At 39.4% G+C, this 18,973-nt stretch overlaps 1 protein-coding gene across 9 annotated transcripts in view; it reads right to left on the reverse strand.

Annotated features, from left to right (window-relative positions):
• LOC135420405 (6-phosphofructo-2-kinase/fructose-2,6-bisphosphatase 4) overlaps nt 1-18,973 on the reverse strand; it is a 56,339-nt gene that overhangs the window by 16,079 nt on the left and 21,287 nt on the right. For 8 of the 9 annotated variants that reach the window (XM_064667851.1, XM_064667850.1, XM_064667852.1 and 5 more), the window contains exons 2-10: nt 12,291-12,407; nt 8,560-8,656; nt 6,189-6,255; nt 4,928-5,002; nt 3,965-4,021; nt 3,526-3,647; nt 1,669-1,876; nt 959-1,105; nt 263-367 (exon numbers count right to left, since the gene is read on the reverse strand). In XM_064667851.1, the coding sequence (XP_064523921.1) occupies nt 263-367; nt 959-1,105; nt 1,669-1,876; nt 3,526-3,647; nt 3,965-4,021; nt 4,928-5,002; nt 6,189-6,255; nt 8,560-8,656; nt 12,291-12,407 (995 nt within the window). Of the gene's footprint in view, nt 1-262; nt 368-958; nt 1,106-1,668; nt 1,877-3,525; nt 3,648-3,964; nt 4,022-4,927; nt 5,003-6,188; nt 6,256-8,559; nt 8,657-12,290; nt 12,408-13,184; nt 13,207-18,973 lie in introns of those variants that run through there. The other variant, XM_064667855.1, reaches the window with a different exon arrangement.

Consider the following 18,973-nt stretch of genomic DNA (forward strand, 5'->3'; position numbering starts at 1 on the left):
ACTGCAGGACCAGCACAGGAACCATGCCCACAAGATCAAAGCTCTCCACTGTTTTTCTAAATTTACTGTTCTATTTTTCAAGCCCTGAATCAATTTAAATGGTCTGGGCTCAATCGTTGCAAGCTCCGATGTACTTTCCTGTGGAGAAAGTACAACAAATAACCTTTTCATTAATTTTAAAATTTATTTTTCCCAAGGCCAGCATGCATGTATTCAAGAAGACAAGGAAGCCCTTCACCTTAAAAAATTAAAAATAGCGTACCTCCCCTTTAGGGTATCTGTATCTGTATTTGTCTTGGTCTCTCAGTGCAAATTCAAGTGGGTAATTTTCCTGTATTTCTTCATATGTCATTTCTTCACACACTCCCTGTAGGTTATGAAAACAATTAAAACCCATGTATTTCCAGCAGTGCCAAAAGCAGATATCACTGTTAAATAAAACCATATATAAATAACCTTTAACAATTTCATTTTGTTACTCTGACACTTAAAATTGTCACATGTGGTAAACAGGACACTCAGCTGGACTCAGACGTGGTTAGAAGGAATCATTTAATCCCTATATAGGTGAAGTTACATACATGGGCAAAAAGCAAGGTCACATTTCATCTATTAAGCCTGCTTATATATCTTAGAGGTGCAGTTGGAAAATGCCAACCAGCAAGCCACACCTACCCTAAACTTCTTTCAACCCCCACTTACCCAAAATTTCATAACATTTTGGTTTCTGCAGGGAAATGTTTTACTGGGAAAGACACAGCAAGAAAATATTAACTATGGCAAAATTTAATAAAATGCTTAGCCTTGTTAACAGGAATTAATGACAATTTTTCCAGCCTCTAGAAGCAGCTTCAATGACTTTCCATCCCATAAAAGGAATATTATTAAAATACTAATTACTTCCTTCATCCCTAGCAATCAAAGCAACTTATTAGATGCTTTAAAGAGAAGAACTTACTGCATCTATCTCGTTCAAAACCTTCCACTGCTCATAAGGCACTCCCAAGGCTTCAGCAGTCTGAATCGTCCTTTTCATCTGGCTCGTCCAAACTTTCAGATCTTTGATATTTTGCTCATTAATAAACTGTGCCAAGCTTTTGGCAAACTGAAAGAAAAACCATGAGACACTGGATGAGGGCTTAGAGCCAACACACTGTGCTCCCTTTGGAATACACGGGCTCTAGCCTCTGTAAACTCATTATAACTTTTCCAAAATACTGTCAAAGTTTTCGCTAAGAAATACAACACACTCCATTATCCAAGTGCAAGAGGAGAGGAGAGAAAAGTAGTACAAGGAAAACACAAGTTTTCTGCGGTTCCTAACTTCATTTCCAGGAATTTTCCTTTCAGCTTTAACTTGTGTATTTTCCCGACTATCCAGCTAGTCAGGATTTTACAAAGATACAGTTAAAAAATAAAGCCCTCTTGCCAACTGCTTTGTGCTGCAGGATAAAGAGGAATTTCAGCCAACAGAAAGACAAACAGATAAAAGAGCACATACCAAATCACAACACACAAAGTGTCCACCCTGTTTCTACCACCCAAACACGCAACTAAAAAAAGCCCTTCTTAAACATGTTGAGAGGAAAGGCTGTAGAGGAAGAAAGCTGTAATTACACAGCACAGACCCACACAAAACCCCGCCACGCTTGTCCAGCAGGTACGTACTTCTTTCCCCCTGACAGACAGCCCAGGATCTCCTCCTATTCTCCCTTTCAGATTGAGTTCACTTTCTCCATGTCGACAGAGGTAGATTGACCGAGGAGTCACATGGATATTCATGAGGTAGTAGACAATCCGGCTCTGGATGTGATCCATCACTCTGTTCACAAGATAACTCCTTCCGACATCCATAATTTTAATGTAAGAAAGATCCCTTTCATGAGCAAATAAAAGGAGGGAAAAAAAAAAAGTAGTAAGATTCCACATAGTTTCTATTAGCACGTACAACGATCTTTCCACCCTCTCTTCTCATTATAAAACAAAGGGGCAACAAGCCAAAGAAATGAAAAAAATCCTCAAACACCCATGGAATATGCATTAGTCCTAAGAAACAATGCAGTACTCCAAAGGTACAGGATGAACTCTATTCCTTTCACATAACTTTCTTTTCTGTTCCCTTTACTTGCACTTTGTCCAAATCTAGATCCTACTCTTGGTGAAACACAGCCCTCCCACTGAAAGATTCAGTGGAGTCACTGAAGTTACCACAGTTGAATAAGATATCCAGCTATTTTACAATACCTGATATTTTTTTCCAGGTTACAAACACTTTCCCTCAGTGTCTGATTGCACTCAGGGCCAAAAGGCACAGTCACTATTTCCCCATCTCAGTTAATCCCTCCAGAAAAACCAGGGCATCAGAAGGACCAGGGACAAGCCTGAAGCAAGATGTTTTCTCAACTGCTCTATCAACAACTACTTATTAATGGTACTGTAATTTACCCCACCACTACCTTCTCTCAGCATCAGACAGCTAATAATTTCAATTTTCATTGCTTATTCTTTCTCAACTGAACTATAATTTTAGAGTAGCCTCTAGTTTACACAAGGAAAAGAGTCTAATGAGCTGAAAATAACCGCTGTTGGTTTTTAGCAATGCATTTGAGACCTCATACCACAATGAAACACGAAAACTTATACTAAAATCAAATGGAGGTGATGAGAAACAAGCATCACCTCATCCCTGCTAGTGTTCTTTGGAGTTAATCATTACTATTCCAGCCAGGCACAACCATTAGGTCCATCACAGAAATTACACGCATGAACTGAGCCGACTGAACCAGCTTCACGCTGCTGACACCCAATTACATTAAAATGCAAGGAAAGCTCAGCCTTTGCAACTCTGGTCCTGGAACAACCCAGGATCACCTGGTATGACTGCAGCCCCAAATCCCACCCTGAAATCCTGGAGTGTAGCAATAGAAACAGGGCTCCTCCTCGTATGGTTCATCCCTACCTTACTTTCAAGAGTTCAAAGTTAATGAGGAACAGAAGAATGCTTTGGCATGAGGATAAACAACCTAGCCAAGACAGTTTCTCACAGTCCTAAAGCTGCAGGGTAATTTGCAAGCACAAATAAATAAATTTCGAAGTCACATTTTTAAGAGTGATGTGTTCATAATTAATCTTAACCACGCCAACCAATTAAGTTATGCTTATAAATCACTCAAGTCTCCTCTACATACTAAAGAAACAAGTACCAACCAATCACTGTAGCAAGTCTGGAATAATTCCTAAATGCTGGTTCTATCCCAGAAGAATCATACTATTCTCCAAGTGGGAAAATCAAAAAAAAATATTGTCCAAGAGTAGACTTGTTAGCCAATTTTCCTCAAACAAGGAAGTTTCCAGGCTACACTCCCTGAGTCAACTCTCTCTAATTTGCCAAAGGAAAGAGAGTTGAAGCCACTAAAAAACACCTTGAAAGCCCTAATCCCCACTACAGGATGCTCTAACCTTTAAAAAAACATTTTAATAATACTGGATCACCAGTTGTGATCACGGTATTGTTTCATCACTTACTTGTCCAGAGTTTCATCTAATGTCTCATATGAGTTCTTGTAGCACTCTATTCTTTTCATGAAGTCTTCTGTTGCTTCATCATTACTACAATCAACATAGTCAGGACTACCCAGCTTCACTTGCTGTTTAAAATAAAACCAGGAGAGCAGTACATAAGTTTCTTTCCCTTTTTCATGGATGTCTAAAGAAATAGGAAGGGGGAGAACACAACAAGAAGCTTTGTCTGGAAGTTAATTAAAATACATGTAAAGCAAAAATAATTCTTCTTCAGAGAAATTAAACTTCTGAGTTAGTAACATTCACATGGACAGGAAAATAAATGAAAACTGTTCCATTAATGGGAGCTAATGTGGGGGGTTTCTGCTATTGGAAGTTCTTACAACGTACTTCTAAAAATACAGGGAGGTTAAAGCAAACTTTCCTCCATCACAATACTCACCACAATGTTTGCAGCAATGACCTCTGGATCAACACACACTGACTCCACAAAAAAAGTCTTCAGTCCAAATGGAAGTCACATGAACAGAAGGAAGGAAGAATACATTAAAAAAGCTCTGGAGACTAACAGACACAAGCAGCATATTGCCCACTTCCATGCTAAGGCCCTTCTAGCAGTGTCCTATGTTAAACTTCCCTCTATTTACTCAGGAAGTTTCTCCAGACCCTCTCATCAGAAATTCCTGGCTGACCATTCCATGAAGCATCATTCTTCATAGTCTTTTCCCCAACAATGCTTATGAGTGGAAAAATTTTTCAGTGAGAAAAAAAACGTAGCATGGAAGGAGAAGAAATAAATGCAGAGGATGCATGTTCAGCCAAACAAACAGTAACTAATGCTTCTGAAATAATACTTTAGAAGCCTCTCTTAGAAGCCTCTCTCAGCTAATGGAGTAGCCTCCTTAAAGAGAGGTTTGTGTTTTGCTGTGTCAAAGGTTTATGGAGATGTAAGTTTAGAGGAAATGGATTTTTATTGGAGAACAGCTAAATGCCAAACAATCCTGGACAGAAGGAAGAAAACCACAGAAAGCTTTTGGTTTGTACAGAACTAATGCAGAATTCCTTCCCTGTTTCTGCAGCAAAAATCTGAACTGCACAAAGAACCGTATTTCAAATAGTTCTTGCTGACAGTACACTCAGAACTACAGGTCCAGGATGACAGAATTGAAGCCACAGCACAAAACAGCTCCAAACAGTACTAACGTGACAGATGAGGAAAATGAGGATGGGATGGCTTTTAATTCAGAAAAATTTTTGGGAATACAAAATGCATTATTAATAAACATCTAAGAAGGATGTGCCTTGTGCTAGTGCACTTCTTAAACTCAGGGTACAGATAAGGGCAAAACTATCCCTGCCTTACTTGTTCAGGCATTAGCTCAGAGCTGCTTTGCTTCTAACTCACCTTATACCCATTTTCTTCACCAAATTTATAAATAGTTTCTCTACGTTCTCGAGTTGTGTTTGTAGCATCAAAGACCTAGGAATAATTACAGGGAGAGAGAGAAAGGCATTTGAAAAGCATCACAGCCTGTTGGTGATAATAAAAATAAGGGTTCAAAGTCCCACAATGTAAAATAAAGCAATGGAAACACTTCCCCTTCCCTCTACCCCACCACACCAACATGCTCAAGAGGAAAGCAAAGACATTCCTACTTTACACATACTATTTTCTAAATATTAAAAAGAGTAATATTTTGAATGCACTACTAACAGAACATTGGGTTTGAAAGGAGCAACCAGAATTTAAACCTACCACATAATACAGGACAGAATCTTCCTCCTGGCCTATTATCATCATTAAATACTACTGCATAGGTTTTAAGTTCTACCACACAAAAAAAAAAGATGCTGCAATGAATCTGCCATTCAAAATGCAAGGGAAAATCTTTAAAGGGCAGAAGATCTGCAAGAGTTGTAAATCCTGCCCGTGGATTACACGATCAATGCAGCCATTCTTCTAAGGACTTATATTTAGCTCTGAACATATCAGTGTCTTATTTAAGAATGAAGCTTGCTAAAGTATAATGTTTCCCTTATGTCTCCAGCAGAATTTACAGTTACAGTTAATGATTTTCCCTGATTAGTTAATGAAAACACCAGAGTTGTGTCAGTAGTCTTAAGAGAAACATTACACAAATTAATCTGAATGAATATGCAATGACAATAATTGAACAGCTGTTGTTTTGCATCCCATTATTAAATACTCAGGTATGCATCAATTTATTATGATGTTTCTCCTGCTCTCTTCAGAGATTTCTCCTGCCAGTAACACAACTGCCAAGCAATACAGAGGATACTTTTTTGTTCAGCAAGTCTCTACCTTCCACTTGGAACACCAGATCATCAAATAGAAACAGAGGTGCAAGCAAAACACCAGATGTGTTTAACGGTACATTATACAACACGGAGAGAAGGGGGACATTTTTCTTGCTGCCCTCTTCCCAGTTAACCCCTCAAATCAAAGGTAGCTGCTCATATGGCATCATCACCTTGAAATCAAGCACTCCTTCCAGCAACAGGGCAGATCTAACACACAACTGCCAATCAAAAAAATCTGATAAACTGAAGAGCTATTGGAATTACTCAGTCTGTGTATTATCCAGCAGACAAACACTGTTAAGAACAGAAGCATCTCAAGAATGTGTCTTCAACAAGAAACTTACAGCCACGTGCCCGTTTTCTTCACTGAGGTACTGCCGGACGTCATTCAGCGCTGCTAAGGCACACTGTCTGAAAAATGAGAGAGTAAAAGTCAAATAACAGCTCAAGTCATTTTATTAATGCTTTTGTTCCCTGCGAATGTTAGATAATTTATCTCAAAAGCACAGTCCCCCTCCAAGCATGGGAAACACCAACCGAGGACAACCAAGCCATACCAAGGAAACACGGTCACGTCATCTGGCTCCTCTGTGTAACTGATACACCTTCACATCACCACAGAACACCACCAGAGCTTTGGTGACCAGGATAAACTTTCACTGATCTAAAGTAACATCATCCCTGCAACTGTATTCTTTTCCCAATTAGCTATTCAGAGATTTGGTTCTTAATTTGGTTCTCAAAGGGGGGGGGAGGGAATAAATAAATTAAGCCAACTTAAGGCTCTTATCTTGTGGCCCTAAGTTAAGGTGAAGAGACAACTATTTTTCACCAATCTACTTCTTCTCTTTTGAGCTACTGTGTGAAAACTGCTTATGTAAAAAAACATGGGTTGAAACAGAGAGTAAAACAAAGTATTAGGGTGAAAATAACATCCTATTGCAGTCACCAACCCAGTGTAATTAGTGCTGGAGGCAGTCAAGGACATAAACACCAAAAAACCCCACCCCTACACTTGTGTTAAATCTGAACAAGAACACATTCATTTGCAACTTTTCCTATGTCCCCAGAATTAGTATTATCTTCAAAGTCCATTGTGATTCCTAACACACCAATAATGCTGGAGGGCAACATTAACATTGTACACGATTTACCTGTTAGTAGAACAATGCCCCATTTATTTCCAGTTAGTGCAGTCTCTTTGCAGTACCAACATAAAAAAGCCTGACCATTTCAACAGCCCTTCTGTGCATTACTCCTCGATTTTGACTTTCAGACTGAAACTCATAACTCTCCTATTTACCACATTCTGCACGCACAGCTTTATCTTAAAAGAGAAACGAAGGCTTTCCAATCCTGACAGTATTTCCACATTAGCACATTTAACAGATGTCAGGAGCTGAGATTCAACAGTCAAATCTTCACTGAATAAATATAAACCCTTTTTACTCATTGCTAAGCAGGCAGATTAGCTCACACAGCCCTTTTTCATGTTATATCCCCCACCATTTAGTCTAAGAGGTGACACGGAGGCACGTTAAAAGGTTTGGTTCTACCTGTAAGCAAAAGGTAGTGGCTTGCAAGGGTAATGCACCTCTCAAAGCAGCTCCTTACTCCCAGAAGATTACGAGGTTCTTATGCAAGTTGTTCTATTTGGCATTAGCAGCACTCAGGGTTGCTGAGGGGGAAAGGGAAGGGAGAGAGAGGACAAGGGGAGGAACAGCCACAAAAGAAAGTCCAGACAGTTTTGGCTCTTGAGCTGAAGCTGAACTAAGAACAAAACAGTCCACATTTCATGTAGCCTAAATAAAAAAAAAATATTTCCATTCCTCTCAGATTTCTGTTCCTTCTCATTTCGTGCTGCACACTCTTAAATGCTTTCCTGAACATATTAAAAAGTACAGTGGATGTCGAATTAAAATCAAGAGACCTTTCTCTTCATCTAACCTTTCTTCTCAAGGTCTGTCTCTACATTGAAGCACAGCCTCTTTCCAGATGAGGAGAGACTCAAATGCTTCATGTGCACACAGATGTTCACACTGGTTCTGACCTTGCTTTGCACAGCATTAGCAAAACATGGCAATTTTAGAAGCAGTGCATTGACTGACTGCATGAGGCACCTGCATGGTGGACAGAAAGACAATTACAGGGAGAAAATTATAGGGTTTGATTCCTGCTCATTTGAATAGGTAATGACAAATCCGTTCAAAGCACTCCAGGTGAAAAATTTCAGTATGCAAACCAAAAAGAAAAGCAGTTATGTGGTGTTTTTTCTCTTCTTTTTATGATAAAAAAAAAAAAAGCTCTAAAATGGCATTTTTGGAATTAGGTAGCAGAAAGAGTCACGTCCATTAACTGATACCTTAAAAAAGGTAGGAAAAGAAGTAACTACTTGCTAAAATTGCTTTGTTTTTAGTGAAAATATCCTAGAATATCTACAGGAATAACAGCAGTCATAGCCTACTGAAAAGTGAAAAGGAATCAAGAAGCAATCAACCTTCTCTCCAAAGTTTAATCAGCCTAAATAAATCACTTTTCCAGCTTCTCTATAATTTCTTCTCCCTCTCATTTCATGCTGCAGTCTCCCTAAGGGTCTTCTTGACCCTTACATTTTGCATTACAAAAATGCAACTTAAATCCACCTCTAAGAGCAAATTACACAGGACATCATTTTAATACAATTAGCGCTGTGTACCAAACACAACCAAGACTTACTTCCTGATTTTCAAGCCTTCTTCATTGTCAGGCAGGAAGAACTCAAAGGATTTATACTTTTTCACCAAATCCCGGCGATACTGACCAACATTAAACTCTGCCAAGAGGAAACCAAGTGTTAGTGGGAACTAACAACAGTCATGGAAAAAGGACAGAAGTTATGACAACTTTGAAACCAAACCACCTGCAAGGATAAAATAACTTAGCACTTATTAAGCTAACACATCACACTACTTCCTGTGTTTTGAGGGGTTTTGTATACAAAGACAACAATAAATCATGGAAATGGCTAAAGAACATTTGGGCTGTAGGTAGTTTCAGTGGAGTGACTTGGCCATACTGAAGTGCCTCTGCCAGTTTGCCTGGACAACAAAAAGAAACTCTTTTCCTCCTTTACAGGGGTTACTCAAAGTCTATGAAGGACTACTAATAACTACTAGCATTAATAATTATTAATAATTATGACTACTAGCTTTTTCTTCTGTGTATATACACAGTTAAACAGTACTCTGGCAGCACCTCCCAAAACTTAGAGCTCTTCTTTAAGCAAGGAAGAGTTCTAAAAAGAACTAACCAATCTTGCTTTTGATAAACAAAACTTAGAATTCGAGCAGTGGAAACTTGTTTTCAGAACCCCACTCAAATACTTCTATTCCTTAAGGATTAGTACGTCCTATTTCACAACCCCTGTTCTATTTATTTAAAAAAAAACCAAACCTTACACTGTAAAAACAAAAAAACCCAAAACATTTAAAAAAAATAATGTCACAATACTGGGTATGGCATTAGGGCAAGACAGTTCTGTTTTGCTACGGAGCAGACAATGACATTGAACCCTAATTAATTTCATTCAATGGCTCTGAAAGTAGGTCTCTGAAATGCAATTAATGTTTAAGTTGTTTCTGACCTATAGCTTTTTTTTCAGTTGAACTACAAAGCTTTTTCTATTTTTTTTTTTTTTTTGTAACAGTAGATCACACTGAAGTATTCTGTTTGAGAAGCTGCCAAGGTACAGCTACTTGGCAGACTTGATTTCTGGAAAGAGGAAAAGAAGCAACAGACCCAACTGTAGAGTTGTAATTAAAAAGAAAAGACACAGAATAAAACAGCTCAAGAACCAGCTGCTGTATACAGATTGCTGCTGGGATTGGGGGCAGAGGATAAAGATACAAATATTGCTTATTTCCCCAAAAGTCAAGTTTTGTTTGAATTCAGCAATGTTGATGGAATTTTTCATGGTCAGCTGCATGGCTTGGATTGTAGAACAACCCAGGTTATTTCTGTGATGGTTTTAACGATCTCTGGCCACATGAAAAGGTGGGTCCTGGTAAGAAAAACAGAAGATGCAAGAAGAACAGATGGCCAGCATTGTCAGGCAATAGACCTTTAAAAACCAAAAGTAATGAATTTCATAGGAAGGAGCAGTTACTGCAAGAGGGTCCTGCACAGCAAAGGAAAAGTGCTATCTAGTGGGACAATCTTTTGCCCTTATTATTAGCATCCATCCCTATGGAAAAAGTTTCCTAAAGCTAACGGGTATCACAACTACCACACAGCCACAACTATTCAAAAAAGCTTCCAAGGTCTAGTATCTAAAAACCACATTGCAACACAATTCTATTCAGGCATCTAATTGACCTCATTTCCTTCAAAAAGCCCAGACAAAAGTCCTCAGTATTTTTAACCATTTCACATTCTAAACAACAGTGGACTTTGGAAGGAAGAAAACACAGAACTGATGGCTGAAATGATTCAACTAACACCAACCCTGGGCTATTTACCTCCACCTTCTGCTCTTGAGCTCTCCAGCTGGCTTAATGTTACACGGAAAGATGGCATTTATCTTTTCCTCTGGTTTACATAACCTCCTAATTTGAACCATCTGTCTCAGAGAACAAGAACACTCCTTAAATTAAGCACACACTAATTTTAAGACATTAAGAGCCAAAGGGTAACAGATGTTAGGGCTACTAGATACTGATCCTGTATTGATTCAGTCCCATCAGCTGGAAGCATTAGGCAGTGTGTCATCTATTCCCTCAGTCAGGCACTGAGGGGGTTCACATTGATTTCAACTTCAGCACAATTGCATCATTGATGACACAAACAGGAAGGCTCTGTGGTTTTCCAAGAGAATCTCAAGTCATCCTTTCTAACAAAGACAAACAGTAATCAGCAACTTAGGATGGAAGCTCATATGGCAACTTTATGTGGTATATTTTTTTTTAAATTAGGCAGCAGTGCTCTAGTTTTCATTAAGCACAAGTGCATGTGTTTTCTGAGGTGCTGCTCACAGTGGCCCATGGACCTTTTCCTGTAACTGAGGCAAACCACACCTACCCATTTTACTGTATTTGGGATATATTCAACCAAGCATGAGCCAGATGTGGACAATATCTTGTTGTTGTCCAATACTGGACTCCTGCTTTTCAAAGTTCACACAGTGAAGTGCTCTACACAATGACATATAAACTTAACATATCTACATAAATTTAGGTCAAATGTGTATCTAACATACAAGCATAGTTATATCACATATATTTTATCAGCTTGGATATAGGCTAAACTAGTTAGACTGTTACTCCATTTCAGCCTAACAGATAAAACCAAACTCTCCAAGTATCTGATACTGCCCATCAGAAGGGTTAAACTGTGTGAAAACAGTCAAACTCCAGTGATAATTTAAATCCTGTAAACATCCTGTAAATTCTCACACTTAAACAATACAATATATCCTCCATAATGTCTCTTCTAAATAAAGCACATCAGGCAAGTTTCTAAAAGCTTAAGAAAACGCCAACTCAAAAAGCTATACCCTAGAATCAAGAGGCAGTTTAAATATAGGCCAGAACTCTTCATCTTGACTTCTTAGAGCTACTAGGAAATACATCTCTGAATATCCAGCCAAAACTTCAGTATGATTTCATATGTTTAATGTTATTTAAATGATCAACGAGGCATAACAATAAAGCTACCATTACTGCACTGGACACAGGGTCACAGAACACTAAAAGTTTCTATTTTTTCTGTTCTACAGAGACAGAGGAGAAGGCAAAGGTTGCATGAGAACCTGAAATGAACTTAGGTCTTGTTTACTTGCCAGTCTGGGCCCACAAGATACCACAGGAGCACAGGAATGAGGCAGGACAGTCAGGTCCTTGTCACAGCCAACCTAAACCATTTACTGCTCAAAACATCGATATAAATCCTTAAGAGAGTGATAATGAGTGGCAAGTGGCTGCCTCAGTTCCTTGGGCTCTTAATATTTACACAAAAAACTGTAAGTCATTCCACAAATGCAGTTAAACAAAGAAGTGGACAGAGAATTACACGTGGCACAAAGTTCAAAATGACGGAGAAGTCAGAAGTTTAATCCAGAAGTGCTAACTGCACAACTGCTTGTAAACAAGATTCATCTTCACCCACATAAAGAATGGGGAAGGAATAGCAGGAAAAAATAATTAAATAAACGAAAATAAAGGGCAGTGGTAAGGAATAAGGGAAAAAAGAGTTGACTTAGGAACCTGGCAGAACAAGAAGGTAAATAAACAGTTGCCAGAAATTGGTTAACATTTAAATAGGACAGAGAGCCTGTGTATGTTGTTGCTTAAAAACACAAAAGCAGGATTTTAAAGTAGTCAATGTCAGCAACAAAATTACTGGAAATCGGGTTTTTAAAACACCTGATGCCTGCCCTGTCCTGCTGATGTAAACAAAAGTAAACCCATCACCTTTTGTAGGCACTCCAATCCAATTTAAGTAGCGTGTCAGCTTCTTCGAGATGTAGGTTTTTCCTCTTGCTGGGAGACCCACCATGACAATCAGAGTAGGGCAATTGGTCATACATACTGAAACAGAAACACAGAAAACTAGGATTTACCGTTAATATCCCCACAAAGCAAAGGCTCACATTGCAGTGGAAATATTACTGCAATAATTAGTCTCTGTGTGCTCTCTGAGGAAGTGACCATCCAAGCAGCTCATGCACTGTGCCTCACTATTCCAGGGGATCCTACAGGAGTAAAGTGGACCTAACCAGGTTTCTTATGCTGTGCTGAATTTTGGAAGGGCGACTCAGTGGTAGTGCAGTGCTGGACACATGAGTTGTAGACAGGCAGGAAACAAGAAATCTACGTATTTGCATAGAAAAAATAAGGACACTGACATACACCTGTGCACCCCAGTTCAGCGCTTGCATTGAAAGGAAACAGCAAGGTGTAGGCAATTTTTAGTTAATTTTTATATCTCTAAGACAAGACCTCAACACTGCTCAACTTTTTTCTTGCTTTTGAACAAAACAACCATGACAGATGCACCTTATTACAATAAAACAGGGTATTCACTATTTATTATTTCTCTTTTAAATATTATTACCAATAAAAATCTCTCTTGAGCAGAGCTCATTTTGGCTGTTACTGGGAATAAAGCACAAGCATTCTACACAATCAAATACAATAATCTGATACAGATATATGTACAAAAATACTCATAATCAGAATGTTTAATTTAAAAAACCCAACAGTGTAGGAAGTTGAAGGAATTATATGTACAGACTGAAAACCTTGAGGCATTTCCTTTCAAATGACAAGTTTTTTAAAATTTTGACGGCACAAAATTAAGGATACCTTGCATGAATCTACCACAGCTACAAGGAACTGCCTAAAAAGAAAGCAGATATTAAAGTGATGCAAAGATACCACCAGCTCCCTCCACCCCCTGTTTTTAAGGGAATTAATTTCTACACAATCCACACGACTAACAATTTCCTCAGTGACATCCATTCACTCCAAAAGATTAAATCTCAGGGTTTATCTCTAAGGCATAACTAAACTGCTGTACAAAGCACTGTGACTGCCCAAGATTCTCAAATCTTGGATTGACAAAGTCCCACCTCACAAAGTCGTTTGCACAAATAATAAATTGGAAAAGGTCAACAGATTAGTAAAGGCAGATGTGCTTTCTTAAAACACCCATTGGAAAGAAAAAAAAAAACAAAAACCACAAAACCAAACCCAAACCTATTAAAAATACAGCACTTTTCATGAGAGAGGAGACAAAGTGGTACCCAACCTCAAAGCCATGAAACAGTCAATTACTCCATGAACTGAAAGTTACAGGAACCTAAATGTAAACCAAAACAGATCCATCCAAACATGTCAAAGTCTCCGGAAGGACACTGATAAAAGCCCTCAGAGTCAGTTCCTCTGTGCAAAAGCCTATAAACAAGAAAGATAATATTTTCTTGTCCCTTTTCCTCTTTGTCATAAGTTCAGGCTGTGAACCACTCTCCAAGGGGGGGAAGGAAGTCTCTGGGAAAACCAAGTCTATGAAGTGCCAATGGTACAGTGCTTACTAAGCTTAACAGCTTTGCTTCCAGTTTTAAGGGCAGTAAAATAAAGTATTGAGATGTTAGAAATGCCTGAGCCCCTAGAATTTTTAGGGGAAAACACTGCTCTTCAAAACCAGTTTGAAGAGTTCTTCACCCGAAACACCTAGTTCGAGTTTTGAACAGATTTTCAGTATAAGCAGTGAATTAAGAGCTGCAAAAGACAAACCAGGATCTGCACACAAAGGCTCTGTGCACAGCCTCAGGTCCTCCTGTTCTGCAAAGAACTGTGCTAAAACAGGCCTTTCTGCCCATTCCAGACACTATACCAAGAGCTTTTATTTTTCTTCTTCTGCTGGAGTCAGTCACACAAATTTAACCTTCTCACAGAACATTTGTCTTCTGGTAAGGTAACAATAAACCTGTACTGGAGCAAAACTAAGGGCTGGGAAGCCACCATGAAGAGATCTGCAACACACTTAAACAGTTGCTTCACAGATTACACAAACAGCTACTTCTAAATTAAGTCCTACTGCCTGCAGGGGTTTGTAATAGATCTTCTCACAGAGCAGCAAACCAGATCAACACAACACGCACAAGGGATGTTTCCTCCCATTGCCAAGCAGTCAAGTGTGCCAGCCTGGCATCACTTGCATTTTTACTTAAATTTTTACACAAATTTCCTCAAAGAAAGTACAACACTAGCAAACCTGTCCTTACTGGAGCCCTCTGTGTCCAGTTTAATGTGCACACCTCACTTGTTATTCCAATTGCTCTGTGCACCACTATCTAGTGGTAGCCATAAAGCAGAAACCAAGGGAATTATCCCAACCAAACAAGTGGTAAACCTGCTCTGATCAGGTGCCAGGCTAACTGGGAGTACTTTTCCTCTACAGATACAAGTAAGACAGATGCCCTGTACACCAAAAGGAGGAATACCACTGATCCCAACACTCACTGTAGGTGGGGAGGAATATTCATTCTAGTGACGGTATTTTAAAATGTCAGTGTCTCATGAATTACATTTTCCCCTGAAGAAATGTAAGCAAGTTTACAATGAGGAAGTGGACTGATAAAAACACCCAAGCATACCCACAAGGTACATATATTTAATATAAATGCTACATATATCGGTTTCCCAATGGCACAATGCTCAGTTCCCCTCTTCACATCACCACTACTCAGACCAAAAGTAGTTCTAGAGGTGAAAGTTGCAGAGCCAAGGCAGAGTCCTAAGGTCAGCTTTCTCTCTATTCCTTATTGCTGGATTGCCTGGATTACCACCAGAAATATCTCTACACAATCTAGTCTCCAGAAAACCATCTCATTTTTTAATACTGCTTCACATATATAGCTCCTAAGGCTTTCCAACAGCCCCAGCCTGTGGATATGCCATCAACTCTAATTTTGCTAGAGGAACACACACTCAGAACGGCAACCCAAAACTTAGGAGTTGCGTGCCATCAGTTGCTAAAGATGCTCTAAGACTTTAGTCAGTTTTTTTCTTTAAAACAGACGTTTGTAACATACACATGTAAGAGTGCATGTTTATAAACAGCATCACCAAAAATAAATGCACGTTGTATTCCCTCAACTGGAGGGAACATAAAAAAAACACACCCAAAATATCAATCAGTGAGGGAAAACGGCCAAATGGTGAAGTGCATTAAAATGAAGTGTTGCAACCGAAGCAAAGTCATTATCCCAGTTTAAAATTCCTTATATATTAGTGAGCAACACAGCAAGGTGCAGCTCAAGTGTAAAATTATGACTGTCTACCCTTCTGAAGTTTAAGGCCTAACAGTCAAGGAAAGAAGAAATTACATGCTTATTTCTTACCTCTTAGACTCTATTGTGAAATAATGTAAATGGAAAAGAAGGTTGGGAAACCAAACTGGGACATGGAACAATCTCGATCAGCTGTTCTGCATTTCATCAGCCCTCAAAACTCTCATGATCTTGTGAAATCAGAGACAAGAGCTGGTATTTTTCAAGTTCACCTGCTAGCAAACATGTTATCAGGTGCCCCTTCCCTTTCACCTAAAATTGGATTTTGTTTATTCCTTATCTGTGTTAAATTTTTGAAGTCAGCTTATAAGGACAGATGCTTTTTGTATGAAGCTGTTGTGGCCAGTGATGTGAAGTTTACCAAGGATTCTTGCTGTTTCTACAGCCTTCGATTCAAGGCCTGTCCTCCAAAATCCTTGTACTATTTAGAGGCTCATACAAAAATATCTTTGACTATTTGCCAACACAACCACCCTTCCAAATAAGGTTAGCCCTACGTGTTTTCCCTATCACTTATCCAATTTAACTACTGCTAATCCATTGTCTCCTTTTGATCAATGATGATAACCAGTCACCCTGCTTTGCATCCCACAGGGATGACTTCCCCTTCCTGAACAGCATCTCCTGCCTATATCTAAGAAGTGCATTATCTTCCAATTTGTCCCTCTTCTTTTTGTCCAAACCACCAGTTTGTAACATCACCGTGGGTACAAGTGATTCAGAACCCATATATGCCCTCAAGCCATCCATGCCACCAGCTGCTCCTGTCGTTCACTTCCTTGGACTAACCATTTGCTTCCTACAGCTTTGATGCCAACAGTGACAGTCTCATCACACCTCCTGATTCTCAGACTGTGCTGGGTGTTGTCCTCACCTCATTCCCTCTCCATCTTTAGTTCCTAGGGTTGGGAGCACAAATACACACAAGCAGCGTGTGCTCAAAGGGTAGAGCTCCTTAGAGCAGAGATAATAATTTGATACTTTTTTTTGGACTTAACATACATTCCTTCTGCTGAACAAGCAACAAATGACAATTATTAGAATGACCAAACTCCGGCAGCTGTAGGAAAACAAAGCCATTAACTGTAGAGGGGGTGAAAAATGTTTAACCACAGGAAATTCACTATTTATAAACATCCTCTTCTAGACTCTCAAAACAACTTTCACTACAGAATACTTTCCTATTTATTTATTTTCTATGTCCATATTTGTAGCCCATTGCTTGACTCAGAGCTCGAAGCAGCCTGACATCCGATGCCATGAGTAGCTTTAATGCAACCTATTTACAGACAAAACTTACCAAGAAAGACCACAAAAGGCAAGTGGCAGTTATTAATAAAAATATGCACTTCTACTGCCCACTAGTCTGACTTTGAAAGGTCATTAGAACAGTTACCCTCGTTGGACTGGTGTCACCAGCTGTAAAAGCTGTCTGCTCAGTAGGCTGCACACGGACACAACAACTCCTCCAAGACCTTGTAACGCACAGACTAAAAGAACTGGCTCCTCAAAGCCCCATGACAGCTAAACCCTGGCACAGCTCACCAGATTTCTTCTTCCGCAGACAACTGCAGCTGCTACAACTTTTAGAAAATCACGCTAAAATCAGCTAAAATGGGTAAGTCCCTTTGAAGATGGATCTGCCGAGCACTCAACTGGAAGTTTGTGTGATTCTGCTCACTCACCTTCTAGAAAGATAAAGACTAAAGGTGGTGCAGGCAAAGGCCATCAGCATGAACGAGAAAATAAAAAACACAACCAAAGGAGACTGAGAGAGTTCATCTTGTTTAGCAGAGAAACTCAGAAGACAGAGTGACAAACCTCACTTCTTCAACTGGAAAGCTACACTTGAGGTCAACAAATCCACTTCCACCCGGAGCTCGTATTTTTGGAACGTTACCATTTGACAGAGCTACCTGTAGCAGCAGAGACCTGGAACTGGTCAACCCAACACTGTCCCACATCACCCAGTCTGGACAGTCCATCCTGAGCTGCCACAGCACAGCTACAGCACCCACAGGTCACGCTCATCAGAACTTAGGGCAATGCAAGATACACGGAAATCTGAGGATAAAGGACTCTGCAACACCCTTACATGGGGAAAATTACAAAGTGTTCTCAGTTTCTTGAAACAAGACAGATGGTTTTATCTAGAAAGAGTAAGTTCTGCTCCTCTCCAGGCTGTTTGTAATTCTTATGTATCACAAATGACTGCAGACATGTTACGGTCAGAGATGCAAGAGCAAATGTGTGCAAAATGATTTTAAAAAAATAAATTCCATATCTGTTTTTCTAGCAAAAGGATTTTTAAATTATAATGGATCTTAGGCATTAAAGTTACAAAATCCACACAGGTAGTTGAAATTTTTTTTAAGTTATAGTCGAAAGAAGCTAAATAATTCTGCCAAGACAACTGTAGATCACCAGATGACACAAGACCAATATACAATTTTGTTCTTGGGGTTTCCTTTTTCGTAAAACAGTGCCTGTGCTAAGCTCTAACAAATGTTACTCTGTTTGGAAAAGAGATGCCACATTAAGGCTAAAATTAAGCCTGCTCCTTAGCATGTTTACAAAAGCACTTAGACACATTTTCTGACCCTTTTCCTATTTCAGCACTCATCTCCTCTTAACCCACCGTGTTTCAGATGCTGGAGTAATTCAGTTCCCACAGAAACACATGCCTGCTTGCCTAGCACACAGTAAGAAAGTCTGGGGGTTTCTTCCTTTATTTTAAGCAAGGGCTAGGCCAAAGCAAGAGCTGAGAGAGAGCCAAAGCTGCAGCCCATGGACTCCTGCCACACAGGCAGAGCCTCAGCTCTGTCAGCGCAGCCTCTTTGCATCACAAATAAAAACAATTCCACACGACAGAGCCCCTTTTGTCCGCAAAACTGCCGGGTACCAGACCTCAGTTACTTAAGTAACTGGACCTTACTTAAGTAAGGGGGGGAGAAAGAAAGAAAGAGGAAAAGAAACAACCTGCGAGGCAAAGTTTGTTAATGAACTATGGTTTACAAACGCCACAGCCAAAGACTCAGGAGGCTGATGACTTGGTTGGCTGCACCTCAAAATATGGGAAGTCATTAACTCATAGAACAGATGGGCTGATACAGCATTGGCCTTGAAGGAGAAAAAGAAAACACAAAAACAAAAACAAAAAATCAACAACCAAAACAAGAACACAGTGACATTTTTAGGCCTCTCTCCAAGAAGAATACACTCTGAAGAATATAAACGCTCCCTGGAACCACAGCGACTAAGAAACAACCGAAAGAGCAACAAAAGCTACTAGAGAAGATT

The sequence above is a fragment of the Pseudopipra pipra genome, chromosome 11 (assembly GCF_036250125.1).
Source record: "Pseudopipra pipra isolate bDixPip1 chromosome 11, bDixPip1.hap1, whole genome shotgun sequence".
Taxonomy (NCBI): Eukaryota; Metazoa; Chordata; class Aves; order Passeriformes; family Pipridae; genus Pseudopipra; species Pseudopipra pipra.